We start from the raw sequence: 13,104 nt of genomic DNA, 5'->3' as shown, positions 1-13,104 counted from the left end.
ATGCATGAAAAGGCCTCTCTCTCTCCAGGCCGTACTCCAATGGGTTGCCAATCACCAGAGAGCTAAAGCTACGAGCTTCCCTGCCCTTGAAAACAGCTAGCGGGTAATCTTCCTGTTCGCTCTTGCCATCAGCTATAAGCAGTGAAAACTGTTTAAATAGACAAGTATAGTAGCTGTTTGAGATGAGTCCCAAGACACAGCAAACAGAAAACGCGATAAACCAATCTATAAGCGAGCCAGAATCTATATCATTGCTGACTTGAAGGATGTACCTCATTTGCATGCCATTCCTTAGATTCTCACTACTTATTCATCTAAGCCACAGCCACTAAATTCCACCCTGCCAACACACAAGCCATTGAACAGGCTTCGGCTGGTAACAGCTTCTACCTTAGAGTAGATTTTGCTAAGCTGTCCTTGGTGACCGGAATGAAAGCATCCATTTGTGCATCTCCAACCACCTTCTCCCTTGCAGCCTCCAGCACCCAATCCCACCCATCAGCTTCTTTAAGCACACATTGCTCTGTCCAAATTTCACTTGGCTTTACTTTGACTCTCTCAGTTGTCTTAGGTACATCTAAGGCTAGCAGGATTTTGTTCTGGGGTTTTGTTGGGTTTAGTTTGGGTTTTGGTTGTGCGAGTTTGTGGGGTTTTTTTAAACTTTCTGTTTTATTCTGGGTAAGGTGTTTGGAGCCAAGCTGTATTTTTGGCAAACAACCTTTCTAGATTTGCTCCCTCTCTCCCAATGGCTTAAAGTCACGTTCAGCCATATTTCCCCCTGAGATACAGCTACTGGAGGCACTTTTGATCTTCTGGAGAAACATGCTGCCTACCCTTTTTTTTCAGGGTTTTATAATCATCAAGAAAAACGAAACGAAACAAAACCACAAAAAAAACCCCAACCAAACAAAAAAGCACACATCCTTCACTGTAGCAAAGACAAACATAAGAATGGAAATGAACCAACGAAAAGGTACAGCAAAGGAGCTGAAATATGTTTGCACTCCCAGTGCATCACTCTAACAGATAAGAGTGCTATCTGACTTTTACCTTTTGAAAGAGCTCAGCTGTTTCCCTGATAAAGTACGATAATCATACAGAAATGGACAAGGTTGCAATTTTTTCAAATGACTGGAGAAACTGCAGCGCTGTGCTGAATGAATAACGAGGAGGAACGAGTGCTTCCCAAAGTTCACATTCATTCCCATTCATTCTCAACCTTCTTCTCATTTATAAGAATACAAATAATAAATAGGAAACAGTAAACCATTTTTATTAACCCACAGAATTCATATATTAATAAGTAAAACCAGCTACAGACTTTTCAGATTTACATTGTGAAGCCTCCATCTAGACCATTTCTACTGTAACAAGGCTGCCCAGTTAGCAGAATTAGTTTTCCTTCTTCTGCCTCCCCATATTTCCTCTGCTTTCTCACCATGAAATCACATCTGTTCCCCTCATATCCTGCACCCTATAAAAGTGTTCATCTCTCTCCCAGCTCAATCACTCATCTGGATGTTATTTTCCTTTCCTGCTTTCAGCTCCCTGGTTTTCACTTATCTTTTTCCTTACTCATCCCTGCTCCAGCTGCTCAGGCAGGTGCTGGACACCTCAAAGCACAGACACTCCATGGAAAAAAAAATGTAATATATATTAAAAAAAGACTCCCCCCTCCCCATATATCTAAAAGTTTCCCATCTGCTATGATGACAATGGCCCTTTCCTGCAATACTGAAAGATGTCCCTCTCTTGTCCTCCTGTCTTTCCTACATCAGCTCCATTCGGCAGAGCTCACCGTGATCCACCCTCAGCTCCTCACCTCCTGAGAAGACAGGAGTGCTTCTTTCTAAATAAAATGAACTTGTCAGGCAGAGACCTGGTTTAAGAGGAGCCAAAAACCTGCCAGCGCTGGCAGCAGCACCACCTGCGCTCGGTGCTATTTCAAGGGGAACTGCCTGTTGAAAGGCCTGCAGGGTGAATCACACGCAGTTAAAAATACTAATTAGAAAATCACAGGGCCTGAAACTGAATCATGTTCACCAGCAAGCAGCAGTAACCAAATGAGTTTGTGCGCTTTGTGTATAAACACACATAGCAATTGGATGGGGATGGTTAACTGTGCAGGTCCTCCAGATGAGTCAAAGCAGAGCCACTGCGTGCAGCATGGATTATCACAGCTGGAAGTTTCTCTTTGCCTGTTTTACTGTTCATACCTTTAAAGGAGATTTAAATAGCGCTAGGGAAACACTGAGCATGTTTTACTCCTGGGCTGTCGTGATTTTAACACACTATTCTTCTATTGAAGCATTTTCAAGGCAGATCCCAAACTAAAACAAAGTGCTCATCTGAAGCATGGGCTAGCATCTCGCATGCCCTGCTGTGTACTCACGTTCGAGCCCACTTGTCCAGTTCTTCATCCAAGTAAGTTTTAACTTTTCTTGGCTGGAGCCCAAGAGAATTCCCAGCAAAGTATACGCAGCTCTCCTCTCCGTTCACCAGGCTCTGATCAGCTGTGGAAGGAAACCACAGAAATACGTACATGTGCGTGAACAGAGGAGGGACAGTACACACACACGTGTGCCACCACCCAGAGCTCTGCCCATTCCGGAGCTCCCTCGAACATCATGATTCCCACGTGCCGATGGAGGTGCCACATCCTGACCTTCCCCTCCCAGGACACCCCACAGGTCACCCTGCAAAGGGATGCAAGGAGGAAGACAGCTGGGCAACTTGTAAGCAGTTATTCCTCTTGTCCTCCTGCAATTTTTGGCTGAGTCTGTCCATACCTGTTCTGGAGCTAATGCGAGTTCAGGCAGCACTAAATCCCCAGGTCTCTGGGGCTGTGTGGGAAGCAGCCACTGGCACTGATTTTGTCAGGTCTGTAACCAACGGTGAGTGAAGAGGGAGCATTTTCCTGACCAGGCTATCCACTTCTCTTCCATCACCAATATACTCCTACCCTGAGTCATGAAACTACTTGAATCATGCATTTAATAAAAGTTAAGACTAGGTAAATCTGTGTCTTTCGTGTAAGTTCTCCCTGCATGATTAAATTGCTATTTAGAAAAATGTAGTCACTGCACAGAATATTGTAAGGCAGTCTCAAAAGTTCTTGTCTTGTCAGCATATATTGTGGGCTGCACTTCATGTCATCATCTGAAGAGGAGGAGGAAATCTATGTTGACAAATCCTTTCAATGATTAGGAGAAAAGCAAGGCGGTAGAAATTTATAAATAATAACTCTAGTGAGGTTCTGAACAATCTAATTACCCCATGTCATCATCCATCAATCCAAACAGTGCCTTTTTCTATTATTTCTCATGTTAGAGATTCTTGGAGGGACAAGTGATGGTGACCTTCTAGAAGTAGTAAGTAATTTGCATTCATCTATACTTATACTTACAATACCCCAAAAGCTAACATTATGTGTATTTTTGGTAAACATAGTCGATATACCTCAGAAAAAAACATCAAATGAATGAATCTGTTAAGATGCATGCTAGAAACAAATGATAAGATTGCATTTCTGTCTGTGAAAATTTTGTGTTAGGGCTGTAGAAAAATAGATTAGATGCCTGGAAAAGGTCTCTTACTACCTTTTGCACTAACAATTACCAACTTCACTGAACTTCACCAGAAACATATTTTTCAGAAGTATAGACAACTTGGGTATATTCCTTAATTAAAGCTTTAGAAGCTTTTAAAAAGCCTAAGTCAGAGAGCAATTTCAGCCTAATCTGTTTTACAGATACTATGTCTGTTTTTCATCTCTATTCTAATATGAATGAAAACAGAGGGGCATAAATATTATCCATGCTCCCAAATTGGTTCTATTAACAGTTCTTTTCCTATCAAGAAACAACCTCTTTTCCTATCAAGAAACACAATAATACTGTCTCATTGGGAATACAGAGGATCTTTGCTCAAGAATTTGGAGCTCAGTCTCCCTAATACTCTTTATAGTCCAATCAAGCATTAAACAAGTAAGGAATTATAAGCAAGTTAGCTTTTCTTGCACCACAGTCCTTTCCAAATAAAAACGTGTATTTTTTTCTACTTTTACGCCTGTTACTTTGGATGTGCTTTTTTGGCATGTTATCAACTCTGAATTGGGCTGAACTCTTTTCCTTTTCACAAAAAGCCGTTTACTTCCCCCTCGCTGACATCATTAAGAGAGTCGTTTTGGGCCACTGCTGCTCCCCAAACTAGGCTTGGTTACTCTACCCTTGTTTCTCACAGTATTGGCCCTTTTTGTTTCTGGAGGAGCTGTGGAAATAGGAATAAGCACAATTCATGAAATAAAAGCTTGTTCAAAACAAACGGGAGATAATTATTGAAATGTGTCCTTAGAGTAGCCTGAGTAATCTTAGTGTAAATTATTGTTCATGTATTTTTTTAAATTAGATACATTATAAATTATTCTCGCACCTACTCAGATTCACACAAACTAGTCAGATCTAAAAATGTACATTATTTTGCATACTAAATACACCCATTCTTATACGTTGAAAATGTACTTCTATACCTTTTAAACCTCAAAGAAAAAGCAAGTTTATTTTCAGGAATATTCAGTCCAACCAAAAGGGAAAAATATGTCTTTATTAACCAGAAAGGAAGGACTAAATCTGTTTATACATTATCTGAGTCCTATCCCTCGCTGTAGGATAAAAGATCACCTCTTTCACACCTTCCTCTACCCCCATCACAAGCCCTCCAAACAAAGAGCCAGATTTATATGATTAACCACTACCTTTAACCGTCTCTTCAGGGAAATATAGCTCAACACTTTCACTCTGGGACATCGTTTTATTCCCAAGAAACCCAAAGGATGCTCTATTCCTTTACAAGATGACAAAGCACAAGCCATAGCCTTAATCAGATTGGTGATTTGGTGCTCGAGTGCCAACTGCAATCCAGTCCTTCCTACCTCACCCCAGTGCACAAAAAAGTGTTAAAGAGACTTTGTTGTCAGCCTGGAGAAAAGCAAAGAGATCCAAACATTTCTTTAAATCTTCTGCTGTCAGCTTCTCCTATTTGCTCACCTGAGCCTCGTCCCTCGTGCTTAAAGATAAAAACACGAATGAAGATTTGCCGGGGAGTTAGTCTGTTAGTGGTTTCCACTTGATCGATATAACAAATAAACAGCTGTGACAGGCTATAAGTCGATAAATAAATTAAACTATTATAATGGCTTTCTAAATATTTTTACATGTGTCATCTCCAGTTGTCTCCTATGGATGTTCTCATCTGCTTCTTGTAAGGCTTCATCTTAACACCTCATTGTAATGTTTTATGTAAATATATAAAGAATATTTGATGGCTAATATCTGTAATGACATTTATCTTCAGAAGCATGGTATCTAGGATCCGCTCCTGTGCTCAGATAAATGTCATGGGAGATCTGTCTCTATGGTATAGACACAAAATGTAAATATATATATATTTACACCCCTGCTGTTTTTCAGCAGGGAAGCTGTTCCTGATGACAGCTGAAGCACAGAAAAGAGAGACAGGGGAAAAAGAGGAGGAAAACCCCCTCAATTTGGGAACGCAGGAATGATGTGTTCTCTGTGCTGTTCAACCAGTACTACTTTGTAGGTTGTTTATCTTCACTAAAACTTATATATCCACAGTCTCAGGACTAAATATTATAGTACTGGAGAAAGAAAAAAAAAAAAAACCAACCCACAAACAAACATGTCAGCAGTCTTTAAATGTAAATATTATGGCAATTGAAAAACAAACAGTACTGGAGGTTGGAAGGGAAGCACTGAAAACTGTCACAGGCATACTGAAACCTCTACATACTTCTCAGAAGAAAGATTCTTTAATCTGAAGCTGCCGAGACACTACACTGAAAAGTGACCTTTCGTGTTCTTGGGAGATGTTTCACACGCTGCAGCCGAAGACACGGCTGCTGTTCGGGTGCCCTGGTTGAGCTGGATTTCAATGGCAGAGCCAGATTAACGGCGGCAGCAGCACAATGGCCACGTCAGCTGCCTTCCAGCATCTCTCCAGCTTCAGAGGGACCTTCTGCAGCTCCTGCACCTACGCTGCACTGCAGACTGTGCACCAGCGACGTGGTGGCAGCTGAACTGACTTTCAGGACAGAATAGCCATACACAAAGAAACAGATGGAGTTTAGGAAACCCTCTTAAGTGACCAGGGAAAAAAAAAAATAAATTACTTCTTGGCAGACAGGCTGAGGACACCTCCTCCACGCGGAGGAAGCACCTAGTTTAAATATTTGAAAAGTGTCCAGTTCTGCTCTGAATAATATAAATAGCAAAACTCAAGGATTTAAATGTGGGGAAAGATAACCCAATACCACCAGTACATAGAGAACTAAGATTTATCACCCCCATGTTCTAAGGCTGTGAGCAGACCACATCCCCACATTCATCATTGCTAGGCAGAAAGATACTGAAGACGAAGATAGTTTCAAAAGATGTCCAGGAATTCAGACAACTGATACCATTTTCTATGTCCAGTAAAGATCTATGATAATTTGGTGAATGTATCTGTAATCTCACATGTACCGTCAGTACTGTTTTTTTCAGAAAAAAGATCTGCAGAAAATTGAATCTGCATTTCTTAGAAAATGAAAACATTTTGAAAGAAAGTTCTATGACATTTTTTTCCTTTAATTTTTAATAGATGCTTTCTGCCAAGGCAGAAAAGGAGAATTACTCCTCCTATATATATATTCACCATCTAAGGAAATAATATATGTCATTTCTTCAGCTTCCAGTGTGCTATGACCAGGGCTTGCAGAGCAGGCACAGCTTTTGCTCGCCATGTATTTGACACGTGAGCTGAAAATAAATTCAGACTGAACTTGGGAAGCAGGAGAAGAGCCCAGGACCATGCTGCCTCCATAGGTGGGTGCTCCCAGCAGGTTTCCCTGCGTGATTGTGGCCAGACACAGCAGTAGCAGTGGGGAAAAAAAAAAAAAGAAAAACAACACACAACCAGGTCCCCTCTTAATAAATGAAAGGTGCCCTTGCTCCCACACCCAGGCATGCCACAGGCTCCTCAAACCAACAATCAGATCAGGAATGAGCCAGAAAAAAAACTGAGAACCATTTTGCATGGCTATATTGAAGCCATGTGCAGTTATCTATTTGTAGGCAATTCATGAGGAAAGTAGGAAAGATCTTCAAATAAAAGGTTTCATTATGAATTATTTGCTTAGATCAATTATTTGTTCTAAGACACAGTCTTCCATTTGCCCTCAGGAAAAAAAATCATCTCTACTACTATCAATAAGGCATAAATGTTAATATACGTACCATCTTTTTCATTAACTAAAATAATTGTAACTAGATAGATAATATCAAACCATATTATACCAAGGAAGCAACTACTCCGCACTATTGTAAGCTACATTGCTGTTTCAAACCATTAGACAGAAACGCTTCTGCCTATAATTTTCAATCAGTCACTATATTGTTCAAAGCAGCTGACTGACAGCATAAGCACCATGCAAGTACTGTATCCTCGCATTTTATTCAGGATGGGAACGAGAGCGTAAAGCTTTTGGTGCTAGAATAAGTTGATGGATTGATTTAGCAACATCAGGGACATACTGTGCTCAGATATGACTGCAATTGCTCAATTATCTCATAAGTGACAATGATTTCCAAAGATTTGTGACAGACACATGCAGATGATGTGAAGCCCCACCCTTTCTCCCCTGCTCCCCCGCTGTAATTATAATTCTCACTTGGAGGCAGATCCTTGACTTTTGGGATACAGAAACATTCACGAAGATGCTTTAACTCATCTTCTTCGTCTAAGTGAAAAGCAAGTTTCTTGTCTGCAGGACTGCATCCTAGCCGCAAGGCAGTTTGTTCTAAAATGGTTGCGGGTAACACAGGAGGAGATGGATCCATTTTCAGGTCATCCAATTTCACCTTAAAATGAAAAATGCCACAGTTTAGCTTCTGCAGTATGCATATTCGCAAGTGGCTGAGAAGCAGCCACTAAAGCCACATCATTCAAGAGCCAAACTTCCTTGATTTAAAGCTTTTAAAGAGTGAAGTATTTGAATAGAATGGTAAAACTGATCAATTCAAGTATTTCCAAGGCAACATATTGCTGTAACCCCCAAAGGCGCTTTTTTTCCCCTCTCTATGGATACAATGCCGTTCCCTTTTTAAGCTATACCAGCAGCTTCTAAGTTCTCCCACCAGCCCGACAGCAGTTACAAACGCTGAAGTCATTCACAGTTTTGAGATCTCAAAGCCAGAGGCAGCATTATTGTTTCTGCACCCTGTGCTCCTAGAAACAGCAGGTCCACAGCTACACTGAAGTTGTTTCCAGGCTGTGCAACGTTCAGCCTCTTTCAGCTTTTCTTTCTTAAAAATAGGAGGGGGTGTTTGCGTACAGCCATGCTCGGGTACAAGGGCAGAGCAGGCAGGATACAGACGGCAGACAAAAGCATCGTTAGAAATGTAGCTTTCAAGACCAGCACCTTGAATTAATATTTCCTTCTAGCTACAATGAATATCCTGGTGTTATAGCTCCATTTGTCCTGGGGAAAAAAGAAAAAAAAAAAAAAAAAAGAAAAGAGAGAAGCCCTAGTCAAGCTGCAAACATGACAGACCATAAATTCTAACAGAATATCCAAAACTGTAACTGCAAAATTTACAAGCTCATTGATCTTTTTATGAAGAATAGGTCTGTAACTGTAATGCTCAGAGACACCATTGTGTTCAAGATAGCATTTGTGCACTTGGCTTTACAAATCTATTGGCAAAGAAATTTTATGACACGTACTCTTTACTTTAGGGTAAAACTTCGCCGGTGCTGCCTGCTGCGTTCTGCTGCAGAAAGCAGTCAAGAGGCTCACTGAGGTCCTTGGTGGAAACTATATAGTTAGACCACACAATATTCTCTGCCTTTTTAACATCCCCAAGAGTTCTGGTGCAACAGAAAAGCTCTAGAATAGGACAGATTAGCACACAACATGCAGCATAGAGCCACCAGAGAATATAGCTTTTTCCCTCCGTTTGAGAAAGAAAACTCTTCGAGTATGTAACCTCCATTAGTGCAAGCTCTCTTTTGTTAAAACCAATAGTATATAATAGACAGTTATCCAGAAACAAGCTGTGGAGAGAACAACGGGTGATTATACAGGTTGTAGCCAGCTGAGCATTACATTCACGGTCATTTAACCGAGCTTGGTTAGCTTTGTGGAACGGGGGTTCTGAAAGTCAGTGTAATGGTATGTTCCAAGTTATAGATATTTAAAAAAATTCAATCCCTTATGCCACGTTTATTTATTTGTCCTGAAAAGAATAAAGACATAAGTAGATTAGTGGGGGGTTTTTATCAAATTTTTATGCCAATCCCTGAAAACCACCCGGAAGAGCTTTGTCAACACATATGGAAAGGACAACAGTTGGTATTTAAATGTAACCCCCCAAACAGCACAACCTCATTAATGCCAATTAATCCAAACCTGTTTATACTCTAGCCAAATGGCCAGCATGATGCTAGTTACCTGGTTTAATTTGCTATCATTTAGTTTATGATGACAAAATTTTCTTTTTCCCCTCCAGACTTGGTATCTTACACAGTACCAATTTTCCCTTTCCCACTAGCATGTAGCATTAAAAAAAAAAATAAAAAAATATGCCAGTAGGGCTCTAAGACAGCAGTTTTCATTTAGCTAATGTTCACCTTCTCCTGGGAGGTATTGGAGATATCCTAATTTTGTGCTGTCTCCACACAGGTTGTTTGCACCTCCTCATTGTCACCAAATTTATCATTCCCACTCATTCATCCTAATCATTCCTTAGCTGATAAAAAGGAAAATAAAATGACAAAAACAGTTGGGAAAAAAAAAATATATATTTGAACATTTTGATTCTCAGAATGTTTTTCAAGGCTTCTTGGAGGTTTACACCTAGACAGGTAGTTGGGTGTGATGCTAAAGCGGCTGAGCTGGCTGGAATTAATACACCCAACCACCTACCTCCCAAAGAGTTTCCACCCCACCGAAAGCCCCACGGGAGATGTGACCAGGCTCCCTGTTCCCCATGGAACTGCTTCTCAGTTCCTCCACAGCTGAACAGCAGATCCAAGATCTTGCCTTTGCCAGCTCACCTGCTGGGGTATTGGTAACAACACGTGCGGTCTTCTGCAGGTCAGAAGAGTATTGGCCTTCTGGACCTCATTTGGCAGTCATCAGGGAGGATGTTTAAAGATCTTTATCTCCTCCAGCGCATCTTGTGAAACATCTAGAAAAATAAGCTAGGTTCACGAACACTATGGCCATCACTAATACAGGCACCTTGTTATAACCTAGACACTGTAAGGTAACTTAAATTTCACTTCTTGGGGTTACAAATTTTAAGAACTCATGGGCTTAATCAGTAAATCAAGTTTTATTTTCTAAGCAATACTTGGATCAGCACTTGGAAAGTGGACCTACTGTTTGTTTCTAAAAGCTTATTCTTTGATTTACAACACTAGCATGGGAGGCCTGATCCCACAGGCATTATCAAAGCATGTCCTGTATATACTCACATAATCAAGACATAGTCCTCTATTTTTAATAATGAGTATTTAATGCAAATTATGGAAACAATCCTTGGAGAAGGAGTTGGAAATCAGGTCTCCTGACTGTCTCCTTCCAGATATAAGGACCACAAAGTAGTCTAGTTAGTCTTTTCTACCCAGTCAAGCTCCTTCCCTCTCACGTTAATGCTTGGATTTTTGTCACTCCCCAGTGACACTGCTCCTGAAGGGAGGGGGCCTTTTAATCTCTCTAAAGAGGTGACTCATGTGAGTTAGAGACATTTGCTCTGTGATGCTCAGCTCCCCCAGTCCCTAGGAGGTATTGCCATCACCTATGTCCTCTCCTGGATACAGCCTATGAGGAAGGTTTGGGAATCTCCAGCACTTATCTCCTGCGCCCCACACAGGCGATGGCAGCTAATTCCCTTGCAATTTATGATCAAGAGATGGATGATAAGGGTACTTGAAGGACAATTTGGTTTTATACACCATATCCCCCTCATCTGGTCTGTAGATTCTCTGCTTTACCCCATGTGAACACAGCGCAGCATCCTCCCATTTGTCTTACTAGTCACCATTTTTCACTAAAGACGCACAGTTATTACAGTGGATTAATGACTACCATATTCCAGGTCATCCACTGACCCGTCTGGCAAGCATAGATGTGTTTTGTTTCCATTTGAGGCCTGACCCAAAACCTACTGAAGTCAATAGGTGTCTCTATTAGAGACCAAGATTTCTGGATCAGGCTTTTGGTTCCCTGTCATTGCTGTAGTTCGCTGCATCTGATCAATGAGTTACGTTTATTGTGATTCTTATTTATATTAAATTTTGACAGCAAATATAATATTAAATACAAAGATCTAGAAGCTAAAAATGATTAAGTGCTCAGAGGTATCTGATTTAATACAAACGTTATGAAATAAGATAAAACTACTAAAATAAAATCAATCAAAATCCTATTGAGGAATGAAATCCCAGAGATCCAATTCTGAGACCAGAATAAGAAAGTACTTTTGTCCTTCAAATGGGAATTAAGCTTCATAGCAAAGGAATCCCACAATTTCTTGCGGGGGGGGGGGGGGGGGGGGGGGGGGGAGTGTTTGTTTGGGGTTTTGGGGTTGTTGTTTGTTGTGTTTAGTTTTGGGTTTTTTAACCTCTGGCATTATTGCATTTTTTAATTGCTACAGAATAAAGTCCCATGCAATTATTTTACAATAATTCATGAGTCGTTTGTTGTTTTCTACACATAAAGCAACTACATTTGTATAAGAACAGCACACTTTTATTCCAGCCAATTATCTTAATCTAACTGAAAACTATAATCAGTATCCTCTTCAAATTAAAATGCAGACCCATCAGTGCAAAAATATAATTCCCACCTTGATAAACATGGTTCCTTATCAGGATTTTTTTTTTTTTCATACAACTTAGAGTAAAAATAATCAACATTTTATGAGAAACAACTTGCCTCCACCACCTAGTCTGAAGAAAGCATTCAGGTGTTTTCTTTCTTTGCTTGAAACTTCATTATACTTTTTGACTTAATAGATATACATGACATGAAGTCAGCATATTTCTTTTTTTGCCTTTCTTTGCTGTTTTGACTCTTCCACAGAGTTTTACTGTACTGCATACTGATTCAATATAAAGAACTCCCCAATGACTGTTGGCAATCTTTCATTTCTTAAAAAAATTATATGCAACTTAAATTAAGAGTCATTATTACATATTTTATCAGCACAGATATCAGCCCCGCTACTTCAGGTCCCATTTTAAACCTATAAAAGACAATGGATGAGAATTAGTCGGACACAAGTGACACGAATGTCTGGATGATTATTTCTGTTTTGTCCTTTATGCATAATTGACTAAATAGGAAAAAAAAGTGTGAATATTAGCAAGCCATCTTATCAAACTTACAGAGGAAGGTCGATTAGGCTTAATTATAAGAATGATAATTTGTCCTATTTTTAGATCCACTTATGATATTTTTATAGAACTACCCTCTGTCTATAAAAGTACAAAAATAATAAGTATCTTGCTGTCTTTATTAAAAAAAGTCCCCTCACCCCCCCTTAAACATTGTCTTTAAATATTCCAAGATATTACTCACAGTCTTTCTACCCAGCACAGTGCTGACAGGCATACAATGAATCCCTACTTAAAAAGCTGTATCAATATTCTCAGAGAAAAAGAGTTTATCATGGAAACAGCATGCCCTGCACTTTCTGCCCTCCAATAGCTGTTTACCAGGTTGCTAAATGCAGCTCAGCCCACAGACCTTTGACATTTTCAGGTTAGCGTCCAAATGAACTCTTTGGAAGGAAAACTGGGGGTGTGCATAAATACGAGCCCGCAAATTTGCGGTATAGGTCCATGCTGTCCAAATACACCCACTGAAAGCACCAATAGCATTGTGAATTGAAGTTGGCTTAAAAACAAACAAAGAAAAACTACAGAAGTGCACAGTGTGTAAGGGCTGATTCTCCTTCCCATCTTTACACGAGCAAAATTGCTTTTGTGAATACAGTTTTGCAGAAGGAAGTTCCTAAAAAAAGCACAGCCCAGAGC

The 13,104-nt window shown here is 40.1% G+C and overlaps 1 protein-coding gene across 2 annotated transcripts in view; it reads right to left on the bottom strand.

The window, feature by feature from the left end:
- The window catches only part of KYNU (kynureninase), a 59,467-nt gene extending 46,702 nt beyond the window's left edge, over positions 1-12,765 (bottom strand). The window contains exons 1-4 of one of the 2 annotated variants that reach the window (XM_075757249.1): positions 12,647-12,765; positions 10,117-10,250; positions 7,730-7,919; positions 2,393-2,513 (exon numbers count right to left, since the gene is read on the bottom strand). In XM_075757249.1, coding sequence (XP_075613364.1) covers positions 2,393-2,513; positions 7,730-7,898 — 290 coding nt within the window. In that variant the 5' untranslated portion in view covers positions 7,899-7,919; positions 10,117-10,250; positions 12,647-12,765. The remainder of the gene's footprint in view (positions 1-2,392; positions 2,514-7,729; positions 7,920-10,116; positions 10,251-12,646) is intronic. The other variant, XM_010311063.2, reaches the window with a different exon arrangement.
- Between the last annotated feature and the right edge of the window lie 339 nt (positions 12,766-13,104).

The sequence above is a fragment of the Balearica regulorum genome, chromosome 6 (assembly GCF_011004875.1).
Source record: "Balearica regulorum gibbericeps isolate bBalReg1 chromosome 6, bBalReg1.pri, whole genome shotgun sequence".
Classification (NCBI taxonomy): Eukaryota; Metazoa; Chordata; class Aves; order Gruiformes; family Gruidae; genus Balearica; species Balearica regulorum.
The sequence above is the reverse complement of the archived record's forward strand: the minus strand, read 5'-3'. Positions and strand labels throughout refer to the sequence as shown.